This window comes from Ooceraea biroi, chromosome 11 (assembly GCF_003672135.1).
Source record: "Ooceraea biroi isolate clonal line C1 chromosome 11, Obir_v5.4, whole genome shotgun sequence".
Taxonomy (NCBI): domain Eukaryota; kingdom Metazoa; phylum Arthropoda; class Insecta; order Hymenoptera; family Formicidae; genus Ooceraea; species Ooceraea biroi.
The window spans coordinates 11313068-11331175 of record NC_039516.1 but is presented as its reverse complement, the minus strand read 5'-3'; the positions used below and the strand labels follow the sequence as shown (position 1 = coordinate 11331175).

The 18108-nt window shown below is 42.3% G+C and overlaps 1 protein-coding gene across 1 annotated transcript in view; it reads left to right on the top strand.

The window, feature by feature from the left end:
• LOC105278678 (venom dipeptidyl peptidase 4) overlaps nucleotides 1-17925 on the top strand; it is a 304978-nt gene extending 287053 nt beyond the window's left edge. Inside the window, exons 11-15 of the mRNA XM_026973843.1 lie at nucleotides 3813-4047; nucleotides 8233-8427; nucleotides 12840-13000; nucleotides 14092-14303; nucleotides 14565-17925. Of these exons, the coding sequence (XP_026829644.1) occupies nucleotides 3813-4047; nucleotides 8233-8427; nucleotides 12840-13000; nucleotides 14092-14303; nucleotides 14565-14663 (902 nt within the window). The 3' untranslated portion in view covers nucleotides 14664-17925. The remainder of the gene's footprint in view (nucleotides 1-3812; nucleotides 4048-8232; nucleotides 8428-12839; nucleotides 13001-14091; nucleotides 14304-14564) is intronic.
• The last annotated feature ends 183 nt before the right edge of the window (nucleotides 17926-18108 follow it).

Genomic DNA, 18108 nt, shown 5'->3' with positions numbered 1-18108 from the left:
TTTCATACTTAATGACCCAATAATTCGCCCTCCGGAATCCACCCTTTGACGAGGAGAGTCGCGTGCGAACGAAAGAACCCGGGTGTCTATACGTGCGATGGCAGCGAATTAAAAATTATTGAAAATGTCGATGGAAATCGACAATTTTCAGACGCGCTCGTTCTCGCGGTGTATTTCAGCGAGAAGGAAACTCCAACCCTCGCGCGAACCGGACTCCCTTTGTTTTATCCTCTTTCCAGTCTATCTTGCTCTCCGTTCATTTGCTCATTCGACAATCTATTCCCGCGCCCATCGTCCTTACGAAAAAGTTTGTGGTCGGATGAAAGTTTCATTACCTCCGATAATCAGATTCCTCGACCTTTCACAATGATAGACGGAAGGTGGAGACCGCGGGACCAGGAACAATGGCCAACCTTTCGCATACAAGGAAACGCTTTTATTGACCATCTTCTTAAATGTAACATACGTGTTACACTCTAAATAATAAGTGTTTGAAATTTCAAACACTTTCGTTGTCGCCGTTTTCAAGATGTTTATTAATGTTTGACATTTCAAACATTTATAAGTGTTGGGTTTGTGGTTGGTGTTTCATTATATTACACGCGTAAGGTGTTTGATTTTCTACTTAATTGAAATTTCCTGCAAATCAAATGTTTATATGTTTGAAGTCTAACGAATTTGTTGGCGTGTAGTGGATGAATTGGTTCCTAGAGCGAGAGATTACTGCATCTTAGTCCGACCATCAGATTATCAGATATTCTCAGTGTATCGCAATTTAATAAATACCTTGTTAGGCAACTCTTGCTCGCGAGAAACTGCGCCGCGAGCGCCATCTGGTTTGTTGAAATTTTGTAAGAATTCAGTGCTTAAGTTTGTAAGTGTTTGTTTCATAAGTGTGTAATTAGAAAGTGTTTGAAATATAAATCTGTTTGCCTTTCTAATAATCAAACACAAATTGTGTTTTATTTTGTTCCCGTTTAAAAATCAAACGTATATATCTGTTTAATTTGACTCATGTTTGATTTTAGCAAAACAATTTTAATATATATATACAGGGTGTCCCGGGTTTTAACCGACAAACTGCGGGAGCATATTCTACTAGTGGAAATAAGAAAAAATTCTTATATCGAGTTTGCTTAGAAATGCTTTATTACAAAGTTATAAACCAATATTGAAAAGAAATATCAGATAAGTAACAACGGAACATAGTGTAGAATTTGGAAGGTCGAAGATGTTTATGTTATGTGTATTCATGTTCACTAGCAATTACTATCAGAATGCCAAAAGTGTTTTCAAATGAGGAATACACTGATATTCATTTCGTGTACGGATTCTGTGACGGAAATGCACGAGCTGCCGTACGAGAGTATCAACGTAGATTTCCTAACAGGAGAGTACCAGATAGATTTAAAGCAACGAATTACTAATTCAGTTACTGAGATGCAACAAAATTTTCAGGAATGTCGTACCGTAACAAATTCTGTACTACGTCGATGTCTAGCTTGTATCGATGTGCAAGGACAACATTTTGAAATGCGTCACTAAATCATTGCGTAGATAATTTTTATTTTTGTGAAAAAATCCGTTGTTACTTATCTCATATTTCTTTTCAATATTGGTTTATAACTTTGTAATAAAGCATTTCTAAGCAAACTCGATATAAGAATTTTTTCTTATTTCCACTAGTAGAATATGCTCCCGCAGTTTGTCGGTTAAAACCCGGGACACCCTGTATATAGCAATGTTTGATACAAAAGTGTTTGAAACTCAAACGCTTTTACACTTGCGTTTGATAAGTCAAACATTATTTCTGCTTAAATGTGTATAATTCAAACACTTACGATGAAGCCATTTTTAGAGTGTAGTAGACACATATTCTAAAAGCGATTTTTTTTAATTAACGCTGTGCTTCGAGACGTTTCCGCTTTGCGCGACAAAGTAGAATACGCTCGATACGCTTCGGGTTATCTGCTTTATGATCTAATTGTCGTGAGATTGAAGAATGGGGAAGGCGAAGAGGAAGTCGTCGAAGAGGAAGGAACTTCGAGGCGGATCGAGGAGAGACGTCGAGAACGAATTCGCGTGCTTTATCGCGATCTGCAGAGCGGAAAGGGCGAAAATCTGGCTGCGCACCTCTTTATCGCTTATTTTCGCGCGGTCGCTTAATACTGATAATTGGTCCTCTCGCTCAGGAAACCGTCGACAATGAACCTGAATCCAATTACGTTAAAGGCCGAGCTTGTCGATGAAATTCGCGCTTTCAGACCGCGCGGATCGATCCGCTGGCGCCTTCCTTCGGCTTTGGTCGTTTTAATTAAACGCAGATATAAATTCCCGCATTTCGCTCTTCCTTCGTAACGTCAAGTAATTATAGATAATCCATAAACGTATTTGTGAAAAGTTGTTCATAGGATAAAGGCCACGGGGGGACTACTCATCAAATATCAATCCGTTCGGCAAACATTTGCAGTCTCGCTGATCGTTCTCTTCAAGACACAACAGTAAATTTCTTATAAAAAAAGAACTTTGAGTAATGTTCTTTTATTATATTCGCAATCTTTACGTCGCGTCGTTAGGATTTAAGAATGAAATATGCACGTTCCAAGTAAAATATATTTTATGCGTTAGAAGATGTCTCGTGGTTTCTCAAAGGCCTTATCTCCAAAACTCGATCGGTGCATTGTATGATGCCCTACGCGGCCTACGCAACCCTCTCTCTTGCCATGTGCATCCAAAAGAGATAAGAAATGTATATCCGCGTTCCGATGGAAAATCGATATCGCCGCGTCATATCGCGAATCGGCGCGAGACTGCCTCTTGCCTCCGCGAGAAGGGTGCAGAGGATCTCGCCGGTAATTCAGCGGAGGTAACTTTAGCGAAGGGGTAGCGCGCGGATCTGCCGGTTGCGGAAAAAGGTTCGATGTCGCGATGCAGAATCGTGATTCGCCGTCGAATTGGGGCTCGCACAAAAGCGCAGATTGCTCGCTACATTTGGCTCGACAAACACCCGATGAGGGGTGGCAAGCTGGCGAGCGTAGGTAACAGGGAGGTAGTGAACTCGCAGATAAACTCGGGGGTAAACTCGGCGCGCAAAAACGCGGAACCGGGAACTTCGCAACGCGAGCGATCAGCGACGGCGGCCCTCGAAGCGCCGCTGGCTCGTTCGACTTCTCTCATGCAATTTTTTATCCGGGTATACGTACGAATCCCTTCGCCTCTCTCCTTCTGTCGGCCGCCGGCACAAAAAAGAGGAAGGAAAAAGCGCTCCGGACAACTACTCGCAAAAGTGGCTGCCCTTTGAACCGAATCGATTCCGATCGGCAAACCGACGGAGAGGGAACGCTTTGCGACTGAAGTTGCAAAGCACTTTGAGAGTGGAGGGCGAACCGCTAAACGCTTCTTCCGGTCTTACGACTTTCCCGCAAGTTCGTGGTGTCCCCGAACGTGTTGACGGTGTTATTCTCCCCCTTCGCGGTAATCTATTACAGTTATGGCGGCATCAGAGAGTTAGGAAGTGCCCGGCGATTGATGATGTCCAAGCCCGGAAAAGATGAGAGGAACGTGCGTTCAGAAGATGGATAGAACGTCGCGTGATTAAAATGCTCGTGAATATTATCAATTACAAAGTTTCCATTCATCTATAGCTGATAGATGTATAGAATGCAAATTAATTTATCACGTATCCGAGATTATATTCATTTTTCTGGTCGCGTTTAATATTTATTTAGATATGCTGCATATAAATAATTTAAACTGCTAATGACTGAAATGTATTGTATAAATTTTTATAAATCTTTTATAAATCCTTCTAGGATCTGTCGCGCATATATTAATTAAACGTGCGCTTTTATGCTTTCAGAATTCCACGTTGCTCTTCGTGTGGGAGGACAACAACGCGGTGACCGAGATGATTGCCGAGAAATCGCAGCCGATCGTCCACAGATACAAAATCCCAGTTACTGGTGGCTTTAGCGCCCAGGTGAGGCTCCTGATACCGCCCGGTGCTGATCTGAGCGGTGCCATCAAGTATCCAATGCTGGTTTACGTGTAAGTTCTTTAATTTTTCCAATGAACAAAGCTCTCTATTTTTCTCTCTCATAAAGATACACAATCTCTTCCCGCGCTAACTACCCTCATCGTCCGAAGCCACAATCGCAATGCATTCAATCATTAAACAGAAATTATTCAATTTATTCTTTGCTAATTAAAATATACCATGATGAACTTAATTAAACTTAAATTCAGCTAAATATTGAATTAACAATTTTAAATACACACAGATACACGAATCTTAAACATAAAATAGTGCCACACGTTGGCTCTGCAAGTTCTATCCTTACGAAGGATTGAATTTCGAGATAGGTGACGAATGACATTCCTAGCGTGACACACTCGTTCTCGCACGGCAGATAAAGCTGTATCGGATACGCGTATTCTTGACGAATGGACGTGTACAGAACGCGAAGGCACTATCTAGAACTTGCCGGCCAACAAAGTTCTTACATCCGTTTTTCGGCGGCGTGCACATCCCCCGACCACGGTTCACTTAAAAGCATCCATATTTCGCGAGCAACGCGACGAGAAATGTGACAACGCACTCCACGGGCGTCATCAATCGGTTTCCCCGTCATAATGCACCCGCTAGATAAGCGTAATGGAGAGCCGGTGACGAACGTGCAGCAGCGGAACGCAATCTGCACCGTGACGTGAAAACGAAGCTCTCCTTTACGTGGCCTGAATTAGGGCGGGATGTAAAACCCGCGAAGCGATGAGTCATTCCGTATTCAGTCCCGCGAACGAAAACTTCAGCAGCTCCACCCCCGATAAAAGCAGGGAGCATTATCGATTGACCCGTACCGATATCTACCCCTGTATCGCGTTAATGAAAAAATTGTCGAAGTAGCACGATAAAAGGAAAAGCTCGAAGAGACGAAAAAACGCGCACAATGGTGCTTTCGATCCTATCTCTTGGATCTTTTCTTTTTACTCTTCAAACCGTTGAACTTTTCTCATCCTCCGAACAGTTTTACGGTATTTTTAGCAAGTGAAGTATTTTTAAATTATGCATTTGTTTTAAGTGCAAATAAATTTTTAATACTGTTGAAACAAACAAGGATAAACGAATGATCTGTTCACTTCGATCATAATCGCGCGAATCGACGAAGCTTTCTTCAGAAAATAGTCTCTAATTATTCTTGAAAGTTACTAATTATTGTCATTAAAGTCAGCGAAATGAGATTTTCATGTTTTCTGCATTTAGGAGGAGCACATGTATGCAATGGCGTCGCCGGCAAGCGCGACGCTCGCGAGGCCGATATAACTTCTGTCGTAAATCCTAATAACACCTAATTTGTAGGCAGTCCTGGCCAAGCTCGAACTTTTGAAAGTACAAAGAGCTTATGGTGAAAATTACCACTCTGTACTTTTCCGTAAAGTGCAAGCCTAACATTTTACATTAACAGGCAGAGAGACACAATGACGCTACCGTTAACAATTTCTATTTCATCTCCACTTTATTCAAGAATTAAATTTTAATTTGCCAGAGATGCATGGACAAAAAGAAAGTTTCGTGGCTGTTATTACTTAACTAACTTGTAGTAAACGTTTTAAAATTTATATATTTAACAACTCTCTCTTAACTCTTTTTTCTAATTCTGCCAATATTTTCTTGTACGAAAGCAGCAAACAAAATAGAAAATTTGCACGTTTCCAATAGTCGCTTAGCATGAATAACGACCGATGAATAATTTACGAATCGATTTGAATCCAGACTAGCGATAGATGTAGATTTTAAGCTGAAAGTGCAAAACGGCGCGCGCTCGCGCCACCGAGGCAACGCGACTAGTAAAAGCTAAACTCACTGAAGAACTACAATTATCACGGAGTAGAGACGCGTTTCGTTCCGTTCGCCTGACGATGGCGGATAAAGAGAAGTTTGAGTTTCCACCGTTCGCTTTATAGCCGAGTAATTGTATTGACTTCGCGTTTGAAACGCTATATTGGATCGTGCCGAGTTTTCGCGTGTCACGGCTAGTCGGACAGTCATTTGTTCCCTTCGGTTTTCCAGCGAGGTTTCCTACATCCGGATCATCGATCGTACACCGGCTCAGCGTTCGTAATACAGTGGTTTTTCGCGAAAATTGACGATGGCCCATCGAGCCGCCGCGCAAAATCGATGCTCAAACTTCGCGTTGTTAAACGAATGCTCTCGCCTATGTTTTCAGATCAACAAGTGCAGCTGCGATCTGGACAAACGACTACCCGACTGTTAAAACTTTGATGTAAAAATGAAAAATAGACGTAGTGATTCGACTAAATGGAATGACGATACACGTTGACGATTCTTTCGCTGTCGCGCGTCATGCGTGTGCATCGAAGTCAAAATTTGTCGAGCAATCGACAAGTAACTTTTTATATTGCGTACGCAAGGAGATGATTTCCTTCCTCTGTCTATGCATTTTCTTTTTCTTTTAAAAATAAGCGATGGCAAAACGAAGATTTTATTGCTAACGACTTGATCATATTTCCACTCGATTCTCACGCGCTTCTGCGCTTTTAAACGTGTAAGTTTCGCAATATCGGCCTTTATCATCGCGATACGAAAATGTTGGCGTAACGAAAAGCGTTGCTTTTGTCGCATTTCTAGCCGCCGTAACTCAATTTCGCGCCCACGTCCTCCCCTTCATCCAATTCGCTTTATTATAAAGACATGAAGTACCGTCACGTGATTATGCCGCTATCCACGGAGATTATACGTGACACCATTTACATGCGCATTACATGAGATTCCTGCAGGTCAGCATGATGTCAGCCACACTATGATCTTGAAGCGCAGCATGATAGCATTAATTAATTTCCAGGTCCGAGTTAATCACTGCTGAAACTGACAATATTCGCGTTGTTCGTGCCCATACATAAAAAAATAATATAAAAGTAAAACTGAAAAATTAAACTGTGTAACAATTTCGTTTCTACGTATAAATTTAAATTGCAAGTCATACCTATTTGAGAATTAATTAATCGAGAGAGTCGTTACACAGTTAAACATTGACGTCTAGCGCCGATTATATAATAATTATTTTAATTGCTTATAAAATTTTTATATTTTTATTTAATAATTATTTAAATTTTAATTGTATATATTATAAAAATCGGGAATACAACAGTGTTCTCAGAATACTTTACATAACATATCTTACCCTCCTTTCCCCAGAAGGAATAGCAGAAACATACGTGTCACAGAAATCAGCAGTCGAGACGTTTTCTAATGGACGAGAAGGATGACGTCGGAGATGTATCTCTTCGTTTCTCGATATCTTCATCCTTTTGTCTGGTGTTTATCATTGCCCCGTGCGAGTTGACGTCCGATGGGGCAGATCATCGGTTATCATTACGGTCTAGTTCGCCTCGATCGCCATGGTGTCCCACGATAGTGCGGGCACGTCGTATCGCGTGTCATTCTCGGGAACATTCGCGCTCATATCGCGTTCCCCGTCTCTCCTCTGCTTCTCGTTTCCGGGATCGTTACTATCCGCCTGCATTTCCGCGTTAGCGTCGGCGACCCTATCTTGAAAATGCCGTATCAGAAAAGCCATCTTCGTCCTCGAACTTCTATTTCCTAATTCCCGCCACCGCTCTCTTCGTTCTTCCTGCTTACCTTCCGCGGTCCCTGCGAGCCTCTCCCGTGGGAATCTCTCAAGTGGCACTAGAATTCCCCACAAACCACCGCTGAGAGCCGTAATGAGCGCGAAAACCGAGGAAATTGCAAGCTAAACAATCGGGGAAGTGGCCAGCTGCACGTCCGTTAAGTCTGCAATGGCAGGATTAGGATTTTTACCGAAGGCAAAGGGCCCATCGTACGAACGATCCAAATACGGAACGACAAATACGGAAGCGCGCAGGAATTATCCAGTCTCTAAAGTCCCTTTATCTTCTCTTCTTTGAAATAATTTTTTATTTTTAAATTAACAGTTGCACGTAATTTTACAGAAAAAAACATGTTAACGTAACGATATCCAACACGGCACTTGATAATAAATATCGGGATTGCGAGCACGCATTTCTATTCTAATTCGTACAAACGCGAGGGAACAAAGTCGAGGACGCGTGACGCGAATACGTAATAAATGTACGTGAAAAAGCGCGGACGGTGAAAAATGTCACGCAATAATAATGTGGTACTACCCTGTGTCACGTAATATCTCCCTCTCTCTATCTCCCTCTGACTTTCAGGTACGGCGGTCCAGACTCATATCAGGTGACGGAGAAATTTAACATCGACTGGGGCACGTATCTCGTGACGAACAAAAGCATCATATACGCCGCCATCGACGGCCGCGGCTCCGGATTAATGGGCAACGACATGCTGTTCGCCGGATACCGGCATCTTGGCACCGTCGAGATCATCGATCAGATCAACGTCACCAGGTGAGTCCAATTATGCAAACGTGGATGAATCTCGGAACACGTGGCAGCGGTTTCTAAACTCGTTTCCGGCGGGAATGCATAAATGAGAATCCAATTCGAGGAATACTCGATCTCTAACCAAGCCGGCGAGGCGAATAAAAGCAGCTTAATTCTGCATGGGAAGGTTTCGAAACAGCGGAAGAAGAAGGCAGGATTTACTCGAGCATCACCCTTAAATCTTCACCGCGCGTTTGATCTCTCAGAATACGACCGACCGTATGACTCTCTCTCGCGAGCTCCCTCGACGACTCGTCTCTCGTCTCCGACTTTGAAGCTTCAACTGCGAGTAAGCGCGCTATTTCCGGGGCACGGGCTCTCGGGGTTGCGGCTGCACGTGCGTTTATACGATGCGGAAGACGCATCGCGTCGTTAAGCCGTGATTGCCGCGTGCTCTTCCAGCCTTCCGGACTCTCAGGGCAAGGATAACTCTCGACGGTGGTGTAACGAACGAGCGCACCCCCGCAGCTGCGACAATGGAGGCCATGCAACGCGTGGTTCCCCGTTTTCCGTGTCTTTCCTCCGCGGCAAGCAGCGGTGAACAAAGTTTCGCCCGTTAGAACAAACCTAATTATGGGCGAGAGGCCTCGCCACGCTCGGCGTGACTTATCGTCGCGAATCCGGTGCCCGTAATCCACCGAAGCACCCCTCCCCCGCAAGTTAACTAATCTAACTAATCCGGTTCTTCCGGCGAGTATCCCTCACATGAATGTGAACGCGCGGCATGGCCGCGGCATAGTTTAATGAAGTTCTTTTCGCGCGTGGGCACCCGAAAGTCCGCCGCCACCGTCCTCTTCGTCCGCTCTGCCTCCCTTCTTGTCCGACGCCTTAACGGGGAGAAAATTGCTCGTACTTTCATCCGAATTTATTGGCCGACCCTCTTCTCGCCCACCCCGTTGAGCGGTGCGGTACCACGCAGAGAGGAACCCCCCCCTCTCTCTCTTCTTTCTCGTATTTCCGCCGCGCTGCCGCGAGTAATTTATCTCGCAAGAAGAAAAATTAAAGAGAGGGAGAGAGAGAGAGAGGGAGCAGATCGGTAGCTCGGGGGCTCGTCCCTCGATGCGTTCACCACTTATGCGGTCGTCCATCTTTAAACCGAAACATCAAACTTCCGGTCATGATGAATAATGCCTATTCCGTGCCGGGGGTGGCCCATATTTTACCGTTTATACGACAACGCCGGAACCGCGGGGCCTGACACCACGTGTCAGCCGACGGTACCGCAATCCCTCCGGAATTATCGGTATTTAGTTAATAACAATAATGTGTCGGCGAACCGCTCGGCACGCTTGCAGATTACATCGCACCAGAAAATTCGCGTTTACACCGTGCAATTCTAAACGTTCGAATTATTCGAAGTGTAATCGCGAGTCACTCGAACGTGACTAACTCGAGTAATTCGAACTCAAACAACTCGGATAGCTCAAACTCGTTCACGTGGAATTCTCTCCTCGGCGTGCACTTTGGAAACTCTCGCGTTACTTACGAGGCAGAATCCGATCGCTCTGCGCCCTGCGAGAATCCGAGGTCCTCCCGCCGTCTCTTTCTGCGAGCGGACAAAACGTGCGTTTAATCGCGTGTTTAATCATGACCTTCGTGCTTCCGTTTGCCTTCGCGAGGTACCGTCATCGTCTTCCGCAAGCGTGGATATTCGCGCGTGAGAATTCGCCGCGCGAGTAGCGATATTCCGCCCGGAACGGTGCCACCCTCGCATTCCTGGTATCCGTATCGGGCTGTTTTGCGTCGGGGTGGCGTCCGGCGACCGTAAAAAGCGAATCGCGCGGCTGGAAGCGGGCCAAACGATTGCGGAATCGTCCGATTCTCTCTTCAGACCGCGCCTATTGTGCGCGATCCTTCTCCTGTCTATCTCCCTGTCCGCCCCGCACGTACCGCCACGTCGCAGAGTTCGCCAACCCCCCGCAAGAGCCGCCGACGTTTTGCCTCCTTTTTGCCGGGCTTTGTTCCGTCGTCGAACGTCGACTGAAAACCAAACCGAACCACCCCCTTGCTGTTGCATTCCGTTGTTTCCGCGAGCATATAATTGTTAAATAGCGAGTGGGGATGTAACCGATGTCGAGACTCAGGAGATCTGTTGGGGAATTGCAGTCTTCAGAACAATTGATAGTTATTTAAAGGGGAGAAAGTCGCGATGTGTTTGTGATTGATTTAAATACTGCGTCGTGGAGGTAGTTAATTGACATTTACACGAAATAATTCGTGGCGAGCACACATGAAAGAAGTAAAGGGAGGGAAGAGGAGTTTCGAGAATAAATCAGTGGAAAAATAAAACTAGTTTTATACGCGCATGATATGTACGCGACTACTTTATAATGAGTTATTAATTTTTTTATAGTTTATATATTTTACTAATGTTAAAAACTTTATGTTACGTACAAAACTAACTCGGTACATTCTGCCTCCAATTTTTCGCTACCATTTTTGTCGAGAGCAGAAAGGGATGGACCATGAGTGAAAAAAAATTATTTCCTACAATTTAAAAAATCCATCTCCTCACTCTTCAGCATTTTTTTTACCGTATTCTTTGCCAATCCCGTTTAATTCCGTCGAAATCTCTCTCTAATTCAAGCCAGGCTGTGATGTACTCGTTACTTTGTTCAAAAATGCAGAAAAATCCCGTCCTTAAATTCGCCACCGCGACGTCTTCGATACGTAAGCAACGAGCGAGCAACGAAACAAAGGGCCATCCGGAATGCCGTCGCGAGGGCCGAAACACGTATCTTGGGAAACGTAACGGACGAGCCGCAAAACGAAAGACAGAAACGCGCTTTGGTCCGAGTCCCTCCATTCTCTCTTCCTCCTACTCCTTGTTCTTCTTTCTCCCTCGTCCTTTTTTCACGCGGGAAGAAATAGAATTCAACGTACCACCGTCCGATTTACGAGGTAAATAAATTTCGCCGTGCGGGCGGCGGGGGAAAGCGAAATCTGCCACGCGTCGTTGTACGAGGAGCCGTTACCGCGTTCTACGGGTGGTCGGTCGGCCTGGGTGCTGATCCCGCCGGGGCCATTATTATCGAACACACGAGATGCCAGAGACAATAGCCGAAAAGATTGGAAGGAAGAAATACGAATTCGTCCCTTCTTTCCCTCTGCCGTTTCATCGGAAGGCAGCACGCGTGCTCGTCCGCGCGACGCTCCGAGAATCCAGACAGGACACACCAGGAAATCGAGGCAGGACGCGATGCTCGATCTGGGAAGAGGATCTAAAAAATATACAGAATACAGTCCCAGAGGTACTGCAGTGTCATTTTCTATATCTGCGGATTCCTTGAGCAATTTGCAGCCGATCTACTGCCGGGGATGTCGCGATGATAACTCCGGTCAAAAGTTTTTCAATTTCGAACGTTGAATCAGTCGATTTAAGATGAAATTCCAGGATTTAATTACGTTAATCGTTAAATTATTAAAGCATTCATGTTGAATTAAATATAAATTTTTCATTATCAAAATTTGGTCGCGTGTACATTTCTTTTTAATTTAAGAGAAACTCTATTTTAGTAGATTTAAGAATTTGTTTACGTGTTTTGAAAGTAATTTGGCCTAAAAGAATTAAACTGCCGGCAGCAATAGATTTTCCGAAAATACTCAATAATTAAACGCGCTGTCGCAGCAAAGCAGAATTACGTGACACGCGCCTCGTCACATACATTACGTATTCGTACTCGCGTGAGATAATAGAGGGTACGCCATGAAAGAGAAATTAGTCGCAGGTTTTTATCGCAAAGTGGTCGACTATCCCATCCGCGCGTTTTAGTGAGAGGGCAAGATTGTCTTTTTACGAGCGCCACGGCATTCTCCGGTAAAAGAGGGTGACCATCTCTCTGCGCGCTCGCGTTTGTACGTGAAGACAAAAGGATCCATCATAGAGAATCCTTGTAATACTGTTGCGAAACTTGTAAGCAGGACCACCCTAGTTTCCAACGAAACACGCTGTCCTGTCTTTTCCCGTTCATATACTGTCATTCTTCTGCGAGTACAGCGACGTGATTTGTAATGTAAATTCAGGGTAATACCGGTTACACGAACCCCTTTTCTAACAAATCCCTCCTCGACGCATAAATGTGTTCATAATCGAGATACCTCATTTCTCATAACATTTCTCATTTTTTGAATATTTTTCTTCTTTAGGCAAATTTAAAATATGCAAATTTGCTTTTACGTAATAATTTAAAAATTGTTTACCCTCTGCGGTCTATCCATCGAGTCGGCAGACCCATTTCAATATCCTTTCCGGATATGTGTTTAAGCGTGTTTGCACTCTGACGTTAGACTTTCAATCGTGTCTACTTCAATATTGTGTTTGCGATACTATTGAATTGTTGAGAAGCATCTATAAAACAGACCGGTCTTTCTTACAGACATCTGCAGAACAAGTTACCCTTCATCGATCGCGCCAGAACGGCGATATGGGGCTGGAGCTACGGTGGATACGCGACCGGCATGACACTCGCCATGGACTTGAAAGGTGTCTTTAAGTGCGGCATGTCCGTCGCGCCCGTTACGGATTGGGCCCTTTACGGTACGTTAATATAAAAATTGATAAAATCACACGAAAATCAAGGATCGATCGTGATTTATTTCACCTAATGTTAACAATGTTTAAAGTTACGGTCGAGCATTTGTAGCAGTAATTAGTATTTTATACCGAGTAGACGATTTTCTCTGCTGTTGAATTAGATTTTAGGTGTATGTAAAAGTTTTGGTACTTTTTGCACATTTTTGTTTTAGATGCATAATATATGCAATAAAATTCAATCATCAAAATATTTGTTCTCGTTTTTTACGATTTTCTGTCATCTCTCTCGTAAATTTCAAATTTCTTTGCGAAAAAAGCTTTTTCGTATCTCAGCCACATCTTGAAAGTACTATTCAGTGAAAGAATACTACATCGATTGGAATAAGTTCGTAATCCAAAGGCACCAAGTTGGGTGAATACCATCGCCTACGGAAGAACTTTCCAGCCCAAGTTTAAAATGGTTTGCTGAATACGAAAAGCATATATAGCTATACTTTCACTATTGTTTTCCGAAGTTATGTTTATCGTTAAATCATGACACATGACGTTTCGCAAACAACTTTTGCATACACCTAATAGTTAATTAAACCACATCAGCAGGGCAAAGTCCTGCAGCACTTTTTGACAGTAATACGAAGTAAGCGGAAGAGAAAGGGGAGGAACGAGCAAACAAAACGGGAGACTTCACTCCGGGAGTTTACTTGCGGGGAACGCGGCTTACTCGGGATGACGTACACCGGGCTTATTTGGTCCCGGAGGATTTGTTCTAAGAAATTTAAAACGCGCCGGCGCTTTTAATGAAGAAAAGTCCTCCCGCGCGAAGGACGCGGCGGTCGCCGCAGCTTCAACGTTACTTTTTCAACTAGTTTAAATTCGTGTCGGCATTACCTGCCCTCATTAGAGCACGCGAGAAAAATACACGTGATTTACAGGACGATGTTAAGAAGACTTATGCAGCGTCACAGTCCCGCAATTTCCGCGGAAAATATCACGCGCCGTAACGAAATGGCGCAGTTTCACCCTCGTTTTCCTCGCTCTCGCGGGAGAGCGGCGGTCCTCATTAAAATACAGCCGTAACAATTGTCTGATTGCAGATTCGATTTACACCGAGCGGTTTATGGGTCTGCCAACCGTCGCCGACAATCTGCAGGGCTACGAGCAGGGCCAGCTGCTCAACAAAGTCGACAACATCAAGAACAAGATGTATTACCTAATACACGGCACTCTTGACGACAACGTGCACTATCAGCAGTCGCTTATGCTCGCGAAAGTCCTGGAACAGAAGGACATCCTTTTCAGACAGCAGGTACGCGCACTTGCGCCCAAGATTCACGACGGAAACCATTATTAACATTTTCTTCCATAAATTTCTACAGTAATCTCGGACAGTAATTTTCGCAAAAGTAACGATCAACTATAATTCTTTTAAAAATTGAAAATGCAACAGACTTGCGATAGCGCGTTCATTACATTTCGTTATGTAACGCTCGAGCTGAGACGAGGGGAGCGAAAGCTAAACGCAAGGAACCCTGTCAATGCACCCCTTATACGAATCTTGTCTTTGCAGACCTACACGGACGAGGACCACGGTATCGCCCAGTCGCGGGCGCACCTGTACCATTCCCTGGAGAACTTCCTGGACGAGTGCTTTCAGACGTTGTCATGATCGGAGCACAGGATAGTGATGACAATCTAGACGCCGTACACCACCTGCCTCACACACTTACCACTTGTAAATACTCTATCACGTGTACATAGTCTATGTACGATATGTAATATGAGCGTTTAGAGAGAGAGCGAGAGAAAGCAAGAGAGAAAGAAAGAAATTGTACATAATGTAGGAAGAGGTTGCCCTGAAAAGACATGAATGAGGGAGCAAGGTGGAACAATTTTAGGCACACCGGTCGTCGCGAGACTACGCAGAGCAGGTCTGTGAAAAAACATCTTTGATACGTTTTTTAAGGTAGCCGATCAAACGGAGCATCGTGCAAGGCCTAATGACGGCGAGGGTCTTTGTCGCTCTCGTCGTTCCGACTCCACAAAGTACTAGAGTGTATTCTTTATCGCGCGCGCGTTGCAGCTCGTACTTACTGTACAGTGTATTTGGCAGATTGCGTTTTTGTTCCTTCACGTAAATTTCGTGTTTCACTGCTTGTGGACTCCTCGTGTTCCTCGGGTGGCCAAACGTGCCGTGATGTTAAATTCAAGTCACCGTGAAAGAATGGGAAATATTTCAGAATTTTTTAATTTTTCATTTCTCTAGAAGGCGTTATTTTATGAATCTGTAATGTTATATCGAGTGTAGCTGTTTCGTTGAAATATTCCTAAGATGCTGAACATATACTTGATATGATATTAATAATAACAGAAAAATTAATTAGGAAACTAATCGCGATTTTCAGTATTTGCTGCCTAAAGCTTCTGTTATTCAAGAGGAATCTTTTTCAATTAAATTTATCGAAAAAATTTGGCCACTGATGGAATACTAATCTGTTCCATTTTATAATTATAGATTGCTTTTATTCAATTCTTTAGTGATGTATCCGCAGCTGTTTTGATGTAACGTTAGATTAGGTTGACATATATATGATATATAAATATGTTCACATATATGAGTTCAGTTTATCTAGACTTTTAAAATATTTAGAAAAACGGAAATGAGATGTGTTATCAGGCTTGAAAGACTTTTTTAGAAGTTGACAGAATTTAGCGTAGAAAAATATAATTGATCTAATTGATGAAATATAATAAAAGTAATCTTTTATATTAAAAAACGTTTCACTTTTGGGGTTTTACTCTTAATGAGACAAATATACACAATATTGAACAATCTACTATTTTAAAAAGCAAGAATATACGTCTATGCGGCATTCTTAAGTTTAAGCTGCTGACGTGTATAAATTATTCTCTCATTCACAAGTAATTGTCGGTTTATCAAACATAATCTGATCAAATTAAGAGAGATACGATACTGCGTACCGTATACTGCATTCACTTCTCGACAATAATATTACCGACGATGTACTAAAGTAACAATTATTATGGTCTATTATTCGACTATTATTATGGCTATTATTCGACGCAACATGTAAATTATTCACGTTTGTATTTGGAATATATGTATCTAAATATTTATCATGCACCAATTCAGCTTTCGATTACGTATTTACAACTGATATTCCAAATGCACTGAGTGATATTACATTTCGTGCATAAATGAATTTTCTGAACTCATATATGTTATCTTAAGGCTCTGGAATACTCAGCAAAAAATTCTTACTTCTTACTTTAAAGAGGAGTAAATTGATATAAATTATTCTAATTAACAATCATGTAACGTAATTGTACTAATGGAAACAAATTGCGCTAATGGGAAACAAAATAAGAAGTTATTACAGAGGCAATTTTGACAATGGAAGTTTACGACATTCGCCGACAATGTAAGCAATTAAAATGTAGAAACAAAAATGGTGCACATATGCACAAAAAGTGGGATTGATCTAATTAATTTTTTAGGTGGATTTTATATTTAGGATTGCATTTAAAGCGTTACAAACTATTTTCACAGTAATGTTTTATCAATCATTGTGACATTCGTAATTTTGAGAAAAGTGCGTGAAACAGGATACGCTGAACGCTCAAGATGACTCCTGCTTTCAGAATTAACAAACGTACGTGTACGTAAAAGCAATGTTTTGTAACGATCTACGTAGTTAGGTAACGTCATATTATTTTTTGTATCTGAACAAACCGCGTTGCAATCGTCTTTTGAAAGAAGTATTTCGCTATAAAAATATGTACAAAGAGGCATTCCCGTAAAAGAAGGAAAAAAACCCGTATATTAATAAAAGTTATATATACGCAAGTTAATGAAATGTAATGTTTTTTATAAAGCATATGCTAGCTATATACTGTCGAATGTATAATGTTCGAAAGTATAAGGGTCGTTTGATATGTAGCAACATTGTTATAAGGACGTTGAGACTTATCTTATTTTAATACATAGATTATTCCAAGCGAAGCGTGTACTGATCACGAAATCCTATCTTTCAAAATCTTTGCGATCGATTTTACCGCAGTAGAACAGCATATTGTACAAGCTGAAGCATCATAGTGTCTCAATATTGCCGACGTCAATATTGAATTATAATTAAATAATTTACAATAAATTTGAGATACATGACGAATTTGTTCAATGAGTCTTTACTGTAATTTTCCATGCTTGAATGCTGCGCAATAAAATCCTACGATAAAGTCGATTCAAAGGTTTTGCGAGATAAGCAAATCTTGCGAGGGCAAGCTTCTCAATTTATTGAATTGAATTGCTCGAAGGAGCAGGATATCGCGCGTTAACGTCTCATGTATATCAAATATTGCGTGTCTCAGTTTAAAATATTCGTTCCCCCCTATTTTTAACGCTTGTACTGCGTGGGTATACCAGAGTGTTAAGAAAGTGCAATTACACCGCTTTATATACCGTATTTCCATAGTTGCGTAACGAGTCTGTGTCAAGTTCGGTGATTACGTTGTTCGACAACACTTTCCTTAACACGAGATAGCATATCTATTTCTTATTATTGTTAGAGTATGGGCAAATATTAGTGCCAATGTGTAAAATGCACAGATAGGATAAGTGAGGAACTATCGACAAACTTTTCCGACTATTATTAAAGTTTTTTAATGCAAGGACCACTGTAACGACTTCGAGGGTGGATCAAGATGAATTTATTAAGGTAATTGTTAACTTTTATCCCGACACACGTAATGTACATACAGGATTACTTAATTGAACACTTTAACTGAGATAACAGAGCATTGTTAGGAAGAAGATATTGTAACGATGACCCGGTAGAGGAATGAAATTATGACAGATGTACTCTCTTCACCACTATTTGTTGAGTGTATTATTAATAAAGTTCTATGTTTTATTAACATGGACTGTCCTGATACCTCGAGATCTTGCAAGCGACGCACAGATCAATCAATAATCAAACTTTGCAAACTATGTACGAGATAGTATAATTCCAGAATAACGATCCACACATTCTACGATACGAAAAATGTTGGAGAAAAGGAGAGGAGCATCACGTGCTTTGTTTTACGCCATCCGA